Here is a 19,783-nt window from a genome sequence, read left to right as displayed (position 1 = left end):
AAGTGTTGTATACACTTGCTAACATACCTCTGTTGTCCAGACAAATCCTCAAAGCCTAATATAACTACATTTTTTGTATTGATGTGATATGACGGGTATCTGCTTGTGGGCTCTGGTGAAATTGAAGTCAGGAGAAAATCATTTCCCTGTTACCCATCTTTAAAACTTGTCAACACCCTCACCTCTATATAGAGATATATGGAAGGACCCATGGACCACTACCAACCACTATAGATCTACAGGTTCCCAGTCAGTAAAAATTAAGACAATTATTATTACAACACAAAAAACAGTCCAAATTTTTTTCCCAGAATGACCATTGTCGGCTGCTATGGGGCTGTAGATTTTCCTTCAGTGAAATATTTGAGGCAACATTTATCCTTCTGTATCAAACATACCTGGTTCAAGTTACATAAAAACTAGACCAAATTTTGAGCTTATATCATGTGTTCATCAGATTTCAATGGTTTCCTATTTGTCAAAAGATAAATACACTTTTTTTTTCCCAAGAATTAATTTATTCCCATGACAACTCAGTTCAATCTCATTCATGTACAAATTGTACATGATTAACATACATTTTGCATAAAAAAATACAAATGTAATTAAGAGACTGGCATGGTAACTTTTATAAGTTTTATACATTTATTCTAATTTCACTTCTATAGTACATAACAATAACAAGTGCAATTTCCCTTGCCCAAATCACAAATTAATCTCTAATCTCCCACTGAGAGGCATGAAGGCACAATCTCATTACATGCAAGTTTCATCCAATCAATTCAGATCCAATCATTAGAGTACATAATGTACATTGTTTCAGTTGAAATACTTCCACCAAAAACCTATATTCAAAAATTACTTGTAGCATTGATTTTGTTCACTAAATATGGGGAAAAAAATGATAAATCATACACACATACATATACCAATGGCTTTTTCCCCCTTTACAAGGTAGGTAGCTCAAGTCAAAGGCATAAATACACTCCCACCCATTTCATCCCCACATATTTCACTCCCATTCACCACCCCTCCCTCTTTTCTTGGCTCCTGGATGACAGGTCATTTCTTCATCTCCCCTACTGCCCTGGATCAGAGGCAGTGTAGCAAGACACAGCAACTCCACAGCAAGGCTGCTTCATTTAATCAGCAATCACCCCTCCATCCCCTCATGCAGAAAAAGAGAAGACAGGAAGAAATCACTTTGGGCTGCATCAAAATATCATTCATACACACTCCCTCTCCCTTCCATGCATCACACCATCATCCATACACAAATATTCTCCACTCACCCCTATTTTATGTCTTCTCCCTTTCTTCCTCAACAGACAATACCCTTTTCTAATGCCCATTTTACTCCATCCATCCGTCTCACAATTGGTCGCCTCATGTTTCCTCCATCCACCTCTGCCTTCCACACCTCTTTACTAATCTTTCTTCACTCATTCTCTCCATGTGTCCAAACCATCCCAATACTCCGTCAACCCTATCTCCCAACTCCCTTTCCAGTCCCACTCTCCTCCTCACCTTGTTTCCCACTCTATCCAGCCTAGTGACCCTTACCATACTTCTCAGGCATTTCATCTCGCATCTAAACTCTTCCACTCTTATGTTCCATGTTTCTACCCCATATAATGCTGTCAGCACAATCACCTCTTTGTACAATCTCATCTTAGCATCCATTCCCAACTGTCGGTCTCATTGCACTTTTTAGTCCCATTGCTTTTCTCAATCTACATTCTACCTCCACTCCTCACTTTCCCTCCACATTCACACCCAAGTATCTAAAGCTATCCACTTCCTCCAGTCTCTCTCCCTTAATACTCACTACTAATTTGCTACCAACCTCTCCCCTTGTACATTTCATCACCTTACTTTAACCCACATTTACCTTCAACTTCCTTTCGCACACCTTCCCAAACTCCATCACTTTCTTAATCTCTCCTCTACAAGCGTAGTGTCATCAACAAACAACAATTGGCTTATCTCCCATTTTTCTCCCTTTTCTTAAACCATTTCCAATCTCTGACCCATTATCCTGGTGTTTACCTCTTGCACCACCCCATCCATGTATAAACTGAACAGCCAAGATGACATAATACATCCCTGGTGAAGTTCTATCTTTTACCTCAAACCACTCACTCCCTCCATTTCTAATTCTAACACAGGTTCTACTACTCTCATAAAAACTCTTGACTGCTCTTAACAGCTTTCCTCCTATCCAATATTTCTGCAATACCTCATAGTGCCTTTTCCAAATCCATAAAGGTCCAAAAAACATCCTTACCTTTTCCTTAAGCTTTTTCACATATCTCCTTTGCCACAAAAATCTGATCCACACAACCCCTACCTGTCAACCCACACTGTTTCTCACCATTTACTCCCTCTGTTCTAATCCTCTCGACCAAAACTTTCCATAAGCCTTCCCAACTACACTCAATAAACTAATCCCTCTGAAACTACTACTCACATTTGTCCCTTTTTTCCTTGTAAATCAGAACTATACAGGTACTCCTCCAGTCTTCTGACACTCTACCCTCTTTTATAAATGCATAAATATAACAAAGGCGTTTTTCCCCCATATAAGGGAAGTACCACTGTAGTAGTGGGCAACAGAACCCTCTTTCATATAAACATTAAACCTCACCAGCCAGTCCACCATCACTATATTTTTTAGAATAAATATTCAGAGAAGTGGTACAGAACAATATTAAGAATGGGGGGACAGCATAATGGAGGGACAATTGCAGTATAATAAAGTAGCATAATTTTTCTGGGAATAAAGATTTCCTTTATCACAGACAAAATGATGTGTGGCTCTGGTCTGTAGGGGTGCCCTATATAGACCTTAAAGTGTCAGTTGCATGCGACTGAGCAGCTTTTGATCCAACATTAGAATGCAGCCAATACCATAGGTGGGGACATACAATAAATGGTCCTTTCCCCATTACATAGGGGATGGCCATGTCAAACCATATACCCACCCTTCACCTATCCTACACCCATCCAAATTATATGATGATCTCTGACATTTATTCTGCCATACAAACTGCCATGCCAAACAAATTCAATGGTTATTGTTCACTCCCTTTGTTTACAAATTCACAAACAAAATTTGCTGCAAGATCACTTTCACAGTTGTGAAAGAGAAGAGATGTCATCTGGAAGCATATTGCATTTTCCTCCTCTAAATTCGATGGTTCTTGCTCATCCCAAACAAAATGTTCCTTACTAACGACATCCTCAGTCACCCACTTCCATGGGCTGTTCCAATCCTCCCGATAAGCTCCGATCCATAACCAGGTTACAGTTTTGGCTGTGGTCATAATACACAAATCAGACCAACATGATAAAAGTTCAAGCTGTAGCCCTCAAAAATCACAAGAGCAATATATATATATATATATATATATATATATATATATATATATATATATATATATATATATATATATGTATTGTTCCAGGTTGTGCTATATCACTTTTATGCTGTTCCAAGTATTTATGCATCTATATGGAAAACTTTCTTGTTATCCTTCATCACATATTCTTTTATGCAATTTCTTCCCAATATATCATGATGATAGTTTATCATTATGGGAGGGTGAATTTATGGTAACTGGGCTAGCACAAACAAATATACAAAGAGCTACCTTATGAACCCCAAATCAAAACCAACACAGACCAATAGATGCCTGTGTGAGTGGAGGATCAACAATTAATTGTCCTGATAAGAATGAAACAGGGAAGGGTGGGAAACACATTCATACATTCTATGCATGCTTTACAATCTTTTTACCACTTATCCTCCATAAGGAGGCATTGTTCTAGCCTCCTCTAAGGGGAAGAGTTTATCATTTTATCATTCTCTCTGTGCACAAGTGCCTAGGTCCCCATCTATGTTTGTGTACAAGTTCAAAGATAAACAGCTCTTAGATGATCTTACCTTTTTCACTTCTTGTAATATAAGACATAAATTCATACATATCTTGAAGAACTGCAAGATCTCCATCACCATTGAGCTCAGCAGCTTTTTCTTGACAATACTTCCTAGCTTCAGAAAAACTCCTTTTTCGGTAATTCTCTAAATATAGACACTTGTTGTCAATCTTACTATATGGATCAGGGCAATCTTCTGCAATTAAATTTATACACTATGTGAATCCTTAAGGAACTATTGGTCTAATCAATACATAGCATCATGCAGAAGAGAGTGGATACCTAAAAACTCTCCACCTTAGAGTAAATAATATAACTACATTCCACAAGTGAACACTTGAGGACACTTAATACTTTGCTTACTTTTATCATCACTGTTAGTAGTTGATACAGCCCTGACTAGGGCCAACGATGGAACCCTTCATGAGTTGGTCTTGTGAGACGTGTCACAGAGAATCCCTCTGCCACTTGTCTTCAAATCCTATCATTACCCTCACACACCAAATCCAAACCTCTGGCTAGCATTCATACATTACCTCCCTTACAAACCTTATTCATACACATGTTAACCTACTACTCATGGAAAATCTTTGAACATCCACAGCAAGGACACTTCATAAATTCGGCGACCCCCGACCCCCCCCCCCCACACACACACACACACACACCTCTCCGTCCCCTCATGAAGAAAAGGAGATGGGGAGAAATCCCTTCGGGTTGTGTCAAATTTTTTTCTCATACATACTTCCTCACCCCCATCTCCCACCCACTCCCCCTCATGCATCACAGCATCATCCATACACAACCCTTCTCCATTCACCCCTATCTTCTGTCCTCTCCCATCCTTCCTCCACAGACATTCCTCTCTTTTGTAATGCCCCTTTCACCCCATCCATCCATCTCATCCTAGGATGCCCCCTCATGTTCCCTCCTTCCACCTCTACCTTCCACACTTCTTTTACTAATCTTTCTTCACTCATTCTTTCCATGTGTCCAAACCATCCTAATACTCTTTCATCAACCCTATCTCCCAACTCCCTTTCCACCCCTGTTCTCCTCCTCAACTCCTCATTTCTCACTCTATCTAGCCTAGTAACCCCTATCATACTTCTCAGACATTTCACCTCAAACACATTCAAACTCCTTCTCTCTTCCTCTCTTATGTTCCATGTTTCTGCCCCATACAGTGCTGTAAGCACAATCACTCCTTCATATAACCTCTTACCATCCATTCTCAGATGTCTATTTCTCATTACACTTTTTAATCCACCAAGGCATTTACTCGCTTCTCTCAATCTACATTCTACCTCCACCCCCACTCCTCCCTTTCCTGCCATATTCACCCCCAAGTATCTAAAACTATCCACTTCCTCCAGTCTTTCACCCTTAATGCTCACTTCCAGCCTGCTGTCACTCTCTCCCCTTGTACATCTTATCACCTTACTTTTGCCCACATTTATCTTCAGCTTCCTTCTTTCACACACCTTCTCAAACTCTGTCATTAACTTCCTTAATCCCTCCTCTGATCCTGCTACAAGCACAGTGTCGTCAGCAAACAACAACTGGCTCACCTCCCACTTTTCTCCATTTTCAAATCAATCAAATCAAATAAATCAAATAAAATCAAATAAATAAAAATGAATAAAATCAAATACTTACGCTTCACTTTGAACTGAGCTTTCACATATTCATTGACACCATGCATGGCTCCCATCATTTCAGTCACACTCTTTCTTGTATGCACAGTTTGGGATTCCAATTCTCTTAACTTCTGGCTCAGGTCCATCACAGTACCTGAAGGTAGCATTCATCAACCACATACATGGCAATGGATAATCTTAATTTGCTGAAAATTAGATTAATAAGTTTGACAAGGGTGAAGATTGAATGAAAGTGACAGATTAGTTGGTTAGCTGAGAGGACCATGAATTAAGTCAATGGATGGGGTGAAAAGGGCTTTGGATGCATGTGGAATGTCTGTCAAGCAGTTCAATGTGTCAATCAATCCAGTGCCCAGGGTCTCTCTTGCAGGAGACCTATGACTCCAGGTAACTGGAAACAGCCACCAGAATGGCCCATGAATTGCTCATGGAAGGAACAATGTGCTGCTATCTGGGTAAGGACAGGGTAGGGCAGTGAAGGACGAGGTTCTCAGTGTCCCCTGTGTGGTCACTGCATCTGGGTAATCAGATTGAAGACAAGTGGGATTTGTGTTCAATTACTGTATGTGGCAAGAAAAAAGGAAGAAAGTCAAGTTGAACGAGAAAAAAAAATATTGTAGGTCAGTGTATATTTCTATAGAAAATGCTAAAGGATTCTATTCAAATAAAGAGGCAGACCCTAGCCTGAATGGAGACTTGATATGTCAGGACCTTATATCATATGAAGGCACCCATCTCCAGGGGAATAAAATTGGGGTTTGCCATAAGAAAGTTTGGTACAGTATTAAAGGAATGCCAGTTTCTACAACTTACTAGATACATCTTGCTTATAGGAATCCATCTCTGCCCTCAGTTTTGCCAGTTGCTCCTTGATTTCCTTTCCAATGTTGCCATCACTACCACTACTATCATTGCCATTGTCAGTGCCACTGTTACCACTGCCACTACTACCACCATTACCACCACCATGGCTGCCTTCTCGTGAGCAGTGCTCACTAGGAACAGACAGCATAATCTGCACAGGACCTAAATAAAGAGATGTAGCCCTAGTTCTATCATTCAATTCATAAAAATGTATAATTTCCGTTCTTTATCATAGCTTTTCATTGAACCCAAGATCCATTGAAAAGTTTTATTTCCACACCATCAGAAAAAGGTAAACATTGGCAGCCCTTCTCTCTTTGAACACCAAATTACATTCAACTCACTTTGGCCTCGATCTGCACAGTAAGAATGCTGCTTAGGAGTCTCGTTATTCTTTGATGCCAGAAGACGTACAATCACCTCTAAATGTTGCAGAGCCTGAAGAGTCTTTGCATTATCTGTGTAATATACAAACAATTATCAGATCTGGTTTTCATTATCTCCTTCAATATATCATGGTGCACTGTACAGACTCTATTATCATAAGCACCTTGCAGACTTTAGCCCCTTGCCTGAACAAGATTTCAATTAAAAGACCCATCTAAAGACATGTTCACACCTTTATTGAATTAAGTTGATTACAACTTTCCCATAAAATCTATACAGCTTATCAGGGCAGTGAATGTTGTAAATCTATCAAACCATACCATATTTCAACAATGACATATTTCACATACACTACTCTGACTGCAACCAAATGACCGATGTGATTACAAATTTCCAGAAGTAATCACTTCCATGATGCTCTACTTAAATATATCATTCAGGCAAAATGACAAAGAATCACAGACTGATGATTTCTTAATCATGACTAAATTCAGTTAAGGTTCCCCTCTCCATTCTACTGAACAAAATAATACATACATATAACAAGGGTTTTTTTCTCCCCTTTACAAGGAAGATAGCTAAAGTCAAAAGGCATAATTCCACTCCCACCCCTTTCATCTCCACCCACACCACTCCCACTCACCATCCCTCCCTCCTTTCTTGGATCCTCCTGGATGATGGGTCATCCCTGCATCTCACCCACTGCCCTGGATCAGAAGCAATACAGCAAGACACAGCACATCCACAGCAAGGCCACTTTATTTAATCAGCGACCCCCCCCCCCCCGTCCCCTCATGCAGATAAAGAGAATATGGGGAGAAATCCCTTCAGGCTGCATCAAATCATCATTCACGCATAACCACGCCCTAACCACTCCATCCCCCACCCATTCCCTTCTACGCATCACAGCATCATCCATACACAGCCATTCTCCACTCGCCCCTATCTTGTCTTCTCCTTTCATTCCTCAACAGACATCCCCCTCTCTCTCAATGTCCTTTTTCCCCCGTCCATCCATCTCATCCTCGGCCGCCCCCTCCTGTTCCCTCGTTCCACCTTTGCCTTCCACACTTCTTTTACTAATATTTTACTAAATAAAAACAAAATAATAAAATCTGAAATTGCAAGATATATTGGCATTATAAGATACAGTAGACCCTCATTTTACGCGGGGGTTAGGGACCGGGAACCCCCGCGTAAAACGAAAATCCGCGTAAAATTCCGCCACTGAAGGAGATATACCAAAACAATCATTAGAACCCTAATAATTTTATTTCCACAATGAATTGCCATATTGAACAAAATAATACAATAGAAAAAAAGGAAAACAATACAATACAAACAAAAGAACAAGAAAAAACAGTGCATGAAATGAATATATGTAGAAGGGGTAGTAGTCTAGGAAGCAGTCTAGTCGGACTCGGCATCAGAATTAGCTGGACCACCACGTTTCTGTAAAAACATGGTGATGGGCGCCATAACACTGTCGATGCCATTCTGCGCCGCAATTGCTCTCACCATGGATGTGTCAGTCTCATAAATGGCAGCCTTGAGAGCGGAGGCCTGTCGTATCAAGGCTGCCAATGAGTCCAAAGTTAATCCTTCCTGTGGCTGGCTTTCTTCTTCAACATTGCCCTTCTCCTCCTCCTCCTCCTCACTGGCCGACTGGACGAGTTCCACCAGTTCCTCCTCAGACAGCTCAACTGCATGGCCACGAACCAGTTCCCGAACCTCTTCTTCCTCCATATCTGCAAATCCTTCACCGCCAACTTCCTTTGCTAAGGCTACAGTCTTCTTCACCTGATCTTCCACTTGCTCATCCGCTGAAAAGCCTGTAAAAGAATGGACGCAGCTTGGCCACAGAATTTTCCAGCAGGAGTTGACAGTCTGATGCTTAACTTCCTTGGTTGCCCCTTCCACAATAGTGAGGCAGTCTGCAATTGTGAATGATTTCCAATATTCTTTGACGCCCAGGTCTGGATTCTCATCTAGGATAGAGTGCATTCGAGACATAGAAAGCCGTGTGTAATAGGCGACGAAGGTTTAAACAGACAAGGCGGCGACCTGGTGAAAACAATAACAAGAGCGGTCGCTTAGTTTACAGTCACGATCAGGTCGCTAGCCCACTCATCTCTGTACATTAGCCACTATTTATTTAGTAGTGCTATATATATTTACACACTTGAAAACTAATATATAGGTAAAATTACAATGGGAGTTCATTAAGTTTCTGATGATGAAGAACATATCATGACAACTACTTGGACGATAAAACTTGTAAACAAAAAAATAAAATTGTGAACAGAGATAAATATATTTGGCTAAAAGAAAAATGCAGATCCAATGCAGACACAAATGAAAACCAATGAAAAAACAAATTAAATCTATTTTATATTGTCACAATAATAAATTTAGAAAAAGAAACAATGATTAGCTGTTCCCTATATATATATATATATATATATATAAATATATATATATATATAAAAAATAAAAAAATCCGCATAAATTCAAAACCGCGCATAAACAATCCGCGTAAAACGAGGGTCTACTGTACTGCAGTCACATTTAGACAAAATATACAATTGGAGCAAAAAATGATGAATAGAATTAAATATATAAAAATACTGTGATGTATATAGAAGCCAGAAATGGAAAAAACATACATTCACAATACAGTCCTTGTTGAACTTTTATAGTAATGAGTTGAACTGGGGGGAAAGTATGTTTCATTAAAAATATGACAAGCTGCACTAATATACTTGCAAGCAAATAATACAAAGATCTTGAGGCAAATGAAAGATAAGGAACACTGCAGAGTTACAAAAGATATCTAGATTATATACTGACCCTTGAACTAGATAAATAAATAGCCCAAGTTAAAACCATAAGTGAATTTAAACCAACATACAATATATGGAGAAAAAAAAGACAGGATCCCACAAGTGTAGGTCATTTCCTCTGCACTACAATCAGATAAACACAAAATTTTGATAAGTTCCTACCAGAAAGAAGACGGGCTGTATTCTCTGTGTTCCCTTGCACTATTGTCTCTAACCTCTTGAGTTTTTCCTTTTCCTGCACCAAAGACTCCTCTAATAGGTGCTGGCATTTCTGTAAACTGGCAATGGAGGCAATCCCTCCTACTAGTTCCTTTATTTCCTCAAAAAAGACCAGGGTTTCATTGCTACTAGAGCGAACATCTTCTTTTGGAATTTTGTTTGATGCCAGTCCTGGTAGTTTCATTAATGTTAACTGCAAGGGTATGCCATCATTAAGTTTCCATCACAATATTCCATTACACAGGTAGTTCTTAAACTATATGATGTATCAGGACCATGAGGCAACATGTAAATAAAAAATTGCATAAATTAAATTGTGTGTGTGGGGGGGGGGTTAGAAGGGTACCAAGGTATACACCACATAAAACTGGACCTGATTCATATTGATTTCAACAAGCCCCAGAATTCAAATAAAATGTACTATTTTATCAGTCACATAAAACAGAGATAATTAAGAGATATCTGTACTATATATCTGTTCTAGCAACAATCTATGGTGTGGTAATATGGGCAAGGATGATTACAATATAAAAGATTCACACACTGACAAACAAAACATACATATACCAAAGGCTTCTTTCCCCCTTACAAGGGAGGTAGCCAAGAAACAAAGGCATAAAAACTACTCCCACCCATTCCATCCCTATCACACTCCACCCCCTTCCCTCCCTCTTATCTTGGCACCTCCTGGATGATGGGTCATCCCTACATCTTGTCCACTGCCCTGGGTCAGAAGCAGTGTCGCAAGACACAGCACATCCACAGCAAGGCCACTTCATCAAAATCGGCAACACCCCCTCATCAACCAAATCCTATGAAAATTATGTACTGATATGATGAAAAAGGTAAATAAATTAATCAACTGACCATAAATACAAATGGTATTCTTTGAACACTGTCTTCCATGGTATAATTGGGCTTGCCTCAGTCTTGAAGTTTGGTTTAATCACACATCCACTCTGTAGAGACTCACCTCCCCACCAAGCTCACTTTGGGATAGGTCTGTAGAGAAAGAAAGGACCCTATCAAAAAATTCATGCGCACACACACACACGCTACCACTCAATGACGCAGTGGTAGCATTCACAACTGCTAACCTAGTGGTCCAAGTTTGAATCCTGCCCAGGGCTGAAATCATTTTAGTATCACTGCGCTGCGAGCCATTACTCCAACTCTCATGGGTGAGGAGTTGGGGGTGTGTGTGCATATAAGGTCACAGCATTACCCATAGATCGGTCATATACAAGGACTGAGCTCTCATCCGGGAGGGTAATAGCTGTCGATCATGAGTTCAACATGGGATCTAAGACCACAATGAATCATATACACCCTACGTTTCTTAATCCAACACTCGTCAACCCCCACATATGTAGATGTTTGAGCCCATGACATATACCCACTTCAGGAATTTGTGCTGTTTTGTGTCACAGGCTAATTCACGAAGTGGGTTTATATCCTGAGCCCAAAAGTTTCCCCAGTGGCGGTTGCTGAGTGTTGGTTTAAGAGACCTAGGTGTATATATATCATCGGTAGTCCACTGATTTTGATGATGACTGCAGTGTGAAAGAATTGAATATATATATATATATATATATATATTTATATATATATATATATATATATATATATATATATATAATATATATATATATATATATATATATATATATATACACACACACATATATATGATATATATATACGATAATACATTGTGTGTGTGTGTGTATTTACCTGGTTGTATTTTACGGGAAGGGGAACTATGCTCGTGCTGTCACATTTTCATATAGCGTTTTATCTAGACTGTTTTTAAATTCGTGTATCGTATTTGCACACACCACATTTTCATCTAACTTGCTCCAGACGTCTATTACCCTGTGGGGAAAGCTGTTCTTTTTCAGGTCTCTCCTATAACTGCCTTTCTTGATTTTCTTTCCGTGTCCTATTGTATCTCTGCTATCCCATTTTATTAGATCCTCTAGTGTGTGTGTGTATACATGCATGCTCATCCATACAAGTTACAAGTACATAGACTCCTTACACAAACATCACACTCGTACAACAGTGACTGCCATTGGCCCTGGTTATCTGAGTAAATACATTTGATGAAAGGTGATGGTTTGACTTTGAGTTCAAGTAAAATGCACTATCATCTTGTGTGATGCATTTCGCATTCACCTGTCAATAAATCTCATCATCTACAAAGCCAAAAAGTATACATTAATTCACTGCATGATAACGTTAGTTTAAAATTCTTTAATATTCTGCAGAAATGCAAACAAGGCAAAAATTTCCAATTGGTATATCAAAAATTTTACTACAGCGACCACAGTTCCTAACCATAAAGGAATAAAATAGTTCCACCATACATGATGATACATATTCACAGAAAAATCCATCAGCCTGTCACCTATATTCTATAACATTATCACGTTTTCTTTCCTCTTGCAATCACCGATATTGAAGAAATAATCTAATCCGTCCCTTTGCAATTTGTCTCTGCCTCCATAATGCAACTAATGTTCATAATCCACTGGTTGTTTAACAAATTTTACAGGCTTTATCAGACTAAGAAAGATACACGTTAATATTCACCCGTAGTCACTCCTCCATCCGTATACGTGACACCAAGTCAATAAGTCATGCGTGTTTTTCGAATAGATTTCACTTGTTCGACAAATATGTAAATACACTATAATCAGGATAACAAAAAGTATAAGACCTTGTTTCCGTTTTGATTGAATTGTTTTTTATGATTGGAAACTAATCCACTCAAGAGAGCTGATCCTTTTCATTTTCTACATTCCTCTGTATAATTCTCCTTTCTTGCCTCTGACTCCTTTTTCATTCTACTTATATTTTCACAACAGCGTCATGCATGAATGTGTAATAAGCTACATTGCAATATACAAAATATGAAAGTACAAATTATAACATCAGTCATGTTATTATTTTTTTTATTAAAATATTATGATGATTTCTAGTTTTATTTTCATATTTTTCAGTACCTATGGGAGGCTGCTTGTGGGCTGGGTTTTAGAGCGCGTCCATCTTGGGACAATCTCACCCACACTTTAGGGGAGGGAGAAAAGGGGTAGGGGTTTTTTCATGGTCAAACCCCCAGGTAAAGGTTTGAATTTAGCCAACACGGTGAAGTTGTCGGACGCTCTGCCGTGACCAAAATAAAACATGAAAAGAGACCAAGGTAACAGCGGATGACATGCAGCACATGATTTTACTATATTGCTTCAGCTTAGCAATAGGGTTAGTGCTGGAAGTGTCTTGAAGTGCGAAAAGGGAGGAGGAGGGGTGGGGAGAAAGAAGTTTTTTTCTTTATAGATGTGTTTGGCAGAATTATCATAAAGAGTTAAAGAACATTCTGCCATTTCTTATTGCACCATGGAACAAATGGGGAATGGTGTTCAAATGTATCTACAAAACATAACGTAATATCTAATGACGCTCGAATACTAAAAATATTATCGTGCCCCTTACATATATAATTAAGAATAACAACAATACGAAACCCCCTCAACACCATGATAATATTATTATTAATGTTTCATTAACAACATTCTTGTGTACATGCTTTTTACTTATTATGTTCCCCACTTCTTGTGAGTCCTGGTTCTGCTCTAACCAATAGCGTGGTATGAATGGAATGGTATGGGCAAGGTCCATGTAGACAGGTCAGCCAGCCGAGCAGGCCGAGCGCGGGCGAGGAGGGGTGATGACGTCATCCACGCCACACCTCCCAGCCATTCACAGTACTGACTTGAACTTGACCACCCTTGGAGCCTGTTATCTCTTCCCCTCCCCCCCTTTTTTTTAACTGCATTACATATTACCTACATGCAAATTTTGACTGTCAAATAAAACTAAACTTGAGAAAAAGGAAAATGAAGTTTCATGTTTTGATTAGAGGCAGTTGGCATCAGAACTGTACATTACTAGTCTCTGCTTCAAAGATTTGGATGTTGGGCCAGATGAGTATGATAACATTGATGAAAACCTAAGAGACTGTGTAATCTCAGTTTCTAATCCACAGAAAGCAATCCACGTACTTATAGAAGAAGAACCTCTCAAATAGATTGGTGATTATATTGTTAAAAAAATTAACACAAAATATCCTCACTTACGCCACAAAGCAAGTAACTGTAGGCCTACCGCCATGGATGGATGGGGGTAAAAGGGGCATTACGAAAGAGAGGAATGTCTGTTGAGTAAAGACGGGAGAGGACAAAAGATAGGGGTGAATGGGTAAGGGTTGTGTATGAACGATACTGTGATGCATGAGGGGGAGTGGGTGGGGGATGGGGGGTGAGAAAGTGTGTATGAGAAATAATTTGACGCAGCCCGAAGGGATTTCTGCCCCGTCTTCTCCTTTTCTTCAGGAGGGGACGGAGAGGGGGGGGAGGTCGCCGAATTAATGAAGCGGCCTTACTGTGGATGTGCTGTGTCTTGCGACACTGCTTCTGACCCAGGGCAGTGGACAGGATGCAGGGATGACTCGTCATCCAGGAGATGCCAAAATGAGAGGGGTGGAGGGGAGTGGAATATGTAGAGAATGGAATGGGTGGGAGTGGTTTCTATGCCTTTTTCTTTTTGGCTACCCCCTCCTCGTGTAAGGGGGGGGTAGCCTTTGGTATATGTATGTATGTACGTATGTATGTATGTATGTATGTATGTATGTATGTATGTATGTATGTATGTATGTATGTATGTATGTATGTACTTTAGTAAATGGACGAGAACATTAGAAGAGCCATGAAAATTTTGCTAGATTGATGTATATATTTGTAGTCACTAATCCTGGTTGATACTACTTGTTCTTTTTCAGGGGCATTGTTCGCATCGGTAACAGTGAATATCCCTATAAAATCATATTGCTTCTCCCTTCTCTTGCCTGGACGAGAGAGAACCAGAGACAACTGAATGATATTGACATTACATGGACACTCCCAAGCAGCATGAAACCTCATATCAAGCTGCAGGTTAACCCAAGCCAACCGTCCGTATTATTTGTGTGAGTAAGAACAAAATATTCGACATCTGATGCATTTTGCTATAGGTGAACGAAAATAATGATATTCTCCACTGATGTAAAAATGATGAATTTCTGGATTAATTGTGAAATATGGTTACACATCTCTATTCCTATAATGTTTTTATTCTTTTCAGTTTAGAAAACTTGGAAGAAAACCAGAAGAAGAAATATCTATCTAAGTTGGTTTTGCATATGCCCTCTCTTTTCTCGAAGGATGAAACGGCAGACAAACGAAAGTCAAGTCTCTCCTGGGAGCTCGCGGTTCCGGGTTTGGAGACCCTCACTTTCGATGCCACTTTGGAGAACACCGAGAACAGCCGTGACATCAATACAGCTGTGGTTCCATGGTGGAGAAGATCCTTCATTCTGAAAGCCCACGTTCCTTTCAAATCCATTGGTGATATTGAATTGGAAATGAAGGAGACTCCGAGCGACAAAGGTATACAAATGACTTTCAAGCGCAAGGTAATAGACAAGACAATATTGGTCCAATGGAACTGGGCTCCCTCCAGAGCACAGCTGAAGGTACAAACACCTCTCCGAACAATAGAGGCTGACCTTACCACTACATCTCCATACACACTGCGAATCAAACCTAATGTTGCAAAGCCTAAACTGGAATATGAAGTATCATTTCCCCTGACTCCGACAGGATTCAAAATGATATTCAAGGATTCAAATGTTACCAAAAGACTAGAAGTAAGCGTAAGTATCACCCAGTCCACGGTAGATATTGGTATGGACCTCTGCTACCAACCGGAAAACTGCATCAAATTACATGCAGAGTACTACAAGTCCACCACAGGAATTACCAGGGCTCAGGGGACAGTAATATCTCAGGTAAGGCAATCCTATCCATTACCACTCTATATAAACGACATTACAACAGATACAACCAAGACAAATGATAACTTTTCTATATTTCAGGTGCTAGAACCCCATGAAATTCCCTTTGCTGTTGATATTCATCGGATGCCGAATGAAACCAGCTATTGCCACGGTTACGCGGCCAACCTTCTCTGTCCTCCAGAGAATTATTTCTGCTCTCAAGGACAGACCCTTTTCATTTACAAACTGTGTGCACCAGCCTACATCGAAGGCACTCTCAGAATGATAAGCCCCATGGTCTCAGACACTGAGTATCAAGCTCAGTTTGGCATACGAGACCCGCAGGATGGAAGTTTTGTTTTTAAGATACAACGTCCTCACCAATGAGCCTGTGGGCGTCCTTGGCTTCCTAATCCAGCGCGAAAATCCCTTCATAGTCAATGGTATATTCCCCCACACTATGGACATTCTTAACACAATCAAGGTAGAGTAGACTAATTCTTGCAACAGTAAAAGCGTTACCACCCAAAAGAAGCTCACTCTGTTAATACTTTTTTCGATAATATATTTGCAATAAGGAGCGGGAATAGTTAATATCAATTCTATCTGACGGTTTCAGGTTGATCAAAAATTAAAAGTGTGGAAACAAAAACGTGGAGAGAACGATAATGCGCTCATGGCGGATATGATAGCGCAGTTGTACTCTGACTTGGACGCTATTTTCACAGAACTGGAGAGAGCCAACTTTATTTTCGACTGGAGGAAGGTTTTTAAAGAAGAGATTCAACCTTACATACAAGGCTGGGACAAATTCTTTAGGCAGTTTGGTTGGAACTGGATTTGGTCTCCTTCATTTATCCCTCAAGGTATGTATAGGAAATGAGACTTGTCACTCGTATGTTCCATGCTAGGGAATAATGCAGTTTGTCATAAACTATCGTCATCTCACGTAACTCTATAGCTGGTAAGGCAACGTTCTTCCCACAGGAGAAGTGAAAGATTTGAGTTCAGATGACATTCTGAATCTGATTACACTCGTTTGGCATAACATCGGAAAGAGCAAAATCTGGAAAGCATTTGAGAACACAGAGCTGTTTTCCATCTTCAAATCCATAATTGATAATAACATAGACATAGAAAAATATAAGAACGAGCTTGGACGGGACTTGAAGAAGGCCTATGACTGGATGAACAAGATACGTCAAGGGCATATGATTGACTACTTGGTTGACTATTTACAGCAGGTAACCCAATTGTTAGAATTTAGCTTCAGATATATTTTGCATTCCATCTTGAAGACTTTTGTCCAACAACATGGCTCTTTCCCCTGATGAGAAACTTTTCATTTTCTTGTTGCAGAGTCAGAAGCACCCTGAACGAATCAACATCGCCTCCATTATGTGGGATAAAGTGAAGAAAATGGTAGGTTTCGGTTTTATAGAAGAAAAGGAAAAGGTTGTCCTCCATGTGCCCATGGTTCGCCCATTATACTATATTAGCAATTTGCCCTACGGCCTCAACGTCCCTGATTTAATTCCTCTAATGAAGTGGCCCATGTATTTGATACGTGCGCTCGTCTGGGGTGAGTTCGAGCCTTTTGGCTCTGTGCAGGCCTGGATCCGAGATGATGGACGCATTCGAACCTTCGACGGACTCTACAAGACCAAGGACCTCTCCACTACTCCACACATCCTGGCCAAGATAGACGAGGGTCGCTACATTCAGCTGCAGGTGGCCTCTGAGAACACGTATCAGGTAAGCCTGACGTGGGAGGGAAAGAAGTACCTCATCCAAGTCACCCTAAAGAGGGAGATTCTCGTCAACGGCCAAACCTTGAAGGAAGGAGATGTCCTCTATGAAAAGATCGTCACCATCGTCAACAACGTTGGACAGGTTGTCATTAGGTTGCCTGACCTGACTGTGACCGCCCGCAAAACTGGTCTCCTTGTGACCGTGGACCCCGGTGTCATCTACAAAGGAAGTCTCCATGGTCTCCTGGGGACATACAACGACAATATAGCCGACATCTGAGTAACACCGACATCTATATAGAGGACTGACTGAAACAAAGTCCATATAATTTCCAACTTGCAAATTGCATGGGAGGTGCAAAGGAAAAATATAGACGAATATTATGTCTTCGATGGACATTAGGCTTATTAAGTAGAATTTATCTTTAAGTATGGGTAGATTTGTGTACCACATTGTATATTGGAGATGAGGAATCCTTGGTACCTGGTCACGGTGCCTCTTTGACAGTTGTATTCCAATTCTCGAACTAGGAGAGGGGATTGTATTACCCTCTCAGATAGGTAATACAATCGTCTCTGTTCTCAGGACTGCAGAGGTAACTTGAGCCTTATGTACATCGAATGATGATCACTACTAAAGAAAACACCGGCAGAAGCTCAGGGACCATTCCGTTGGACCTACTCCCTTGGGACTTTGCCACGTCAGGACCTATGTTCTGGGGGAGTGGAGTCCTAATTATGACGGGTGTGAGGGAAAGCTCCACAAGGGATCCCCATGCCCTGACGTCAAAAGGAAAAAGTCCCAGTGTTCCATCGTTGGGTGCCGGTGGTCGTGACAGTGCTAAACCACCATGTGTTATCAAGTCCAGCATTGAGGGGTACCTTAGGTGGTCCTTGCAGGTTGGCACTTGGGACATCTCTCTTTCCATGGGCAATGGAAAATGTTGTACTGTAGGATAAGCTGAGGCGTCTTAGTGTGAGAGTGGCATCACTTTCTGAGGCACGACGCCTGGGTTTAGGCCAGACAAATACTTGGGAGGTAAAATGCTCATAGTCTGGTATAATTAATAGAAATCGCCTGGAGTGTTTTCGTTGTTGTCTTTGTTCTTCGGAACAACTGTATCTACCAGGAAACGGTGGGACTGACAGGTAGTCTACTAGGGGGCTTGCCTGTGGTGAGCCTCAGGAAGAGTGAGTGTACTTTTGCGCTTATGGTGTTGGCCTATACAGACTGATTGACTGACCTATAAAATAAATTAGAGAAATCACACGTTACCACAAATACAACTCATCCTTTTATTACACCATCAGTCTTATGTGCAAAGGATAAACTGGTCAACCGACCAATACAATAAACTGAAGAAACAATGCGGTACGACAAGCGCAGCTCAGCCTTTCACCGCAGCATCACTCAGTCTAGCATGTAAAGAACCATAATTTAAAACTTTACTCCCTATGAATAGTAGTTAACAAGCACCTATGTAATTATTGTTTCCTTTACATGAATTTTATGCAGTCCGTACATTAGGGGGGCTTCAGTGACACCTACAAACCAGAGTAACATTGTACTATTTTTTAGACTAATTTCCACTCAATGTTGATCACTTTAACCACTTTGAGACGCGAATTATTACACAAGAATGCCGGGGTTGGCGTCTTGATTATATTTATTTTTGGGAGTTGTACATAAGGTACCCCCGAATTCGATGAACGGGTTTGATTACGTTTTCTGTGTTTATTACTCAGAGTAAAAGAGAACGAGTAATATAGCAGTGACTTTATAAGTAAAAAGATTTGTATATTTCGACCACTATCACGGATCTTATAACTTTCGCTTATTCTTCTCCGAAAGTGGGTCATTAGTATAATTTTACCAACGTGCTACGACATTACTTTGTTGTTATGTATATATACATACACATATATATACATATATACATATACTGCATATATATATATTTATATATATATATATATTTATATATATATATATATATATATATATATATATATATATATGTATGTATGTATGTATGTATATATATACATATATTAGTGCCAACATGCACACAGGTAAGCACCAATGATGCACCAATAGGAAAACTTCGTAAGAGAGATATTTCGGTTCAAATTGTTATCCCATAAATATGCCGTCTTGGCTGTTGTCAGAGACATTTAGGAGTCGAGACTCCTCTCAAAAGATGATGAAAAGCTCTCAATATCACTAAACATTGAAGATGAAAT

General features: G+C 40.0%; 3 protein-coding genes across 4 annotated transcripts; 2 read left to right on the top strand and 1 right to left on the bottom strand.

The window, feature by feature from the left end:
* Positions 1 to 526: 526 nt before the first annotated feature.
* Positions 527 to 12,628, bottom strand: LOC143028206 (uncharacterized). 2 transcript variants are annotated; one of them, XM_076189982.1, is made up of 8 exons: positions 12,509 to 12,628; positions 10,781 to 10,915; positions 9,857 to 10,106; positions 6,809 to 6,922; positions 6,414 to 6,626; positions 5,599 to 5,733; positions 3,947 to 4,135; positions 527 to 3,316 (listed from the first exon to the last, which is right to left on the bottom strand). In XM_076189982.1, exons 2-8 carry the CDS (start codon positions 10,817 to 10,819, stop codon positions 3,075 to 3,077), a joined length of 1,182 nt encoding a protein of 393 aa, XP_076046097.1. In that variant the 5' UTR covers positions 10,820 to 10,915; positions 12,509 to 12,628; the 3' UTR covers positions 527 to 3,074. The 2 variants fall into 2 exon arrangements, with proteins under 2 accessions (XP_076046097.1, XP_076046098.1); XM_076189983.1 differs by lacking the exon at positions 10,781 to 10,915.
* A 951-nt stretch (positions 12,629 to 13,579) lies between these two features.
* On the top strand, positions 13,580 to 16,175 carry LOC143027976 (uncharacterized). The gene is made up of 4 exons (XM_076189618.1): positions 13,580 to 13,602; positions 14,754 to 14,939; positions 15,095 to 15,800; positions 15,888 to 16,175. The coding sequence occupies exons 1-4, from the start codon at positions 13,580 to 13,582 to the stop codon at positions 16,173 to 16,175; spliced, it is 1,203 nt and encodes a 400-aa protein (XP_076045733.1).
* Positions 16,176 to 16,433: 258 nt separating this feature from the next.
* Positions 16,434 to 17,906, top strand: LOC143028205 (uncharacterized). The gene is made up of 3 exons (XM_076189981.1): positions 16,434 to 16,654; positions 16,776 to 17,032; positions 17,148 to 17,906. Exons 1-3 carry the CDS (start codon positions 16,465 to 16,467, stop codon positions 17,817 to 17,819), a joined length of 1,119 nt encoding a protein of 372 aa, XP_076046096.1. The 5' UTR covers positions 16,434 to 16,464; the 3' UTR covers positions 17,820 to 17,906.
* The last annotated feature ends 1,877 nt before the right edge of the window (positions 17,907 to 19,783 follow it).

This window comes from Oratosquilla oratoria, chromosome 9, assembly GCF_046742065.1.
Source record: "Oratosquilla oratoria isolate Oo_2021 chromosome 9, ASM4674206v1, whole genome shotgun sequence".
Lineage (NCBI taxonomy): Eukaryota > Metazoa > Arthropoda > Malacostraca > Stomatopoda > Squillidae > Oratosquilla > Oratosquilla oratoria.
Note: the sequence above shows the minus strand (reverse complement) of the source record. Positions and strands in the feature narration are given on the sequence as shown.

Bases quoted from the DNA above. Each gene is read 5' to 3' on its own strand.
- LOC143028206 (XM_076189982.1), bottom strand. From the start codon at position 10,819: ATGGAAGACAGTGTTCAAAGAATACCATTTGTATTTATG. The intron at 5,734-6,413 runs GTAAGTTGTAGA...TGCTACCTTCAG, and splicing joins CTATAAGCAAGATGTATCTA to GTACTGTGATGGACCTGAGC. The intron at 3,317-3,946 runs GTAAGATCATCT...TTATGACCACAG, and splicing joins TATTACAAGAAGTGAAAAAG to CCAAAACTGTAACCTGGTTA.
- LOC143027976 (XM_076189618.1), top strand. From the start codon at position 13,580: ATGGGCAAGGTCCATGTAGACAG. The intron at 13,603-14,753 runs GTCAGCCAGCCG...GTTCTTTTTCAG, and splicing joins GGCAAGGTCCATGTAGACAG to GGGCATTGTTCGCATCGGTA. The intron at 15,801-15,887 runs GTAAGGCAATCC...TCTATATTTCAG, and splicing joins AGGGGACAGTAATATCTCAG to GTGCTAGAACCCCATGAAAT.
- LOC143028205 (XM_076189981.1), top strand. From the start codon at position 16,465: ATGGCGGATATGATAGCGCAGTTGTACTCTGACTTGGACGCTATTTTC. The intron at 16,655-16,775 runs GTATGTATAGGA...TTCTTCCCACAG, and splicing joins TCCTTCATTTATCCCTCAAG to GAGAAGTGAAAGATTTGAGT. The intron at 17,033-17,147 runs GTAACCCAATTG...TTCTTGTTGCAG, and splicing joins TGGTTGACTATTTACAGCAG to AGTCAGAAGCACCCTGAACG.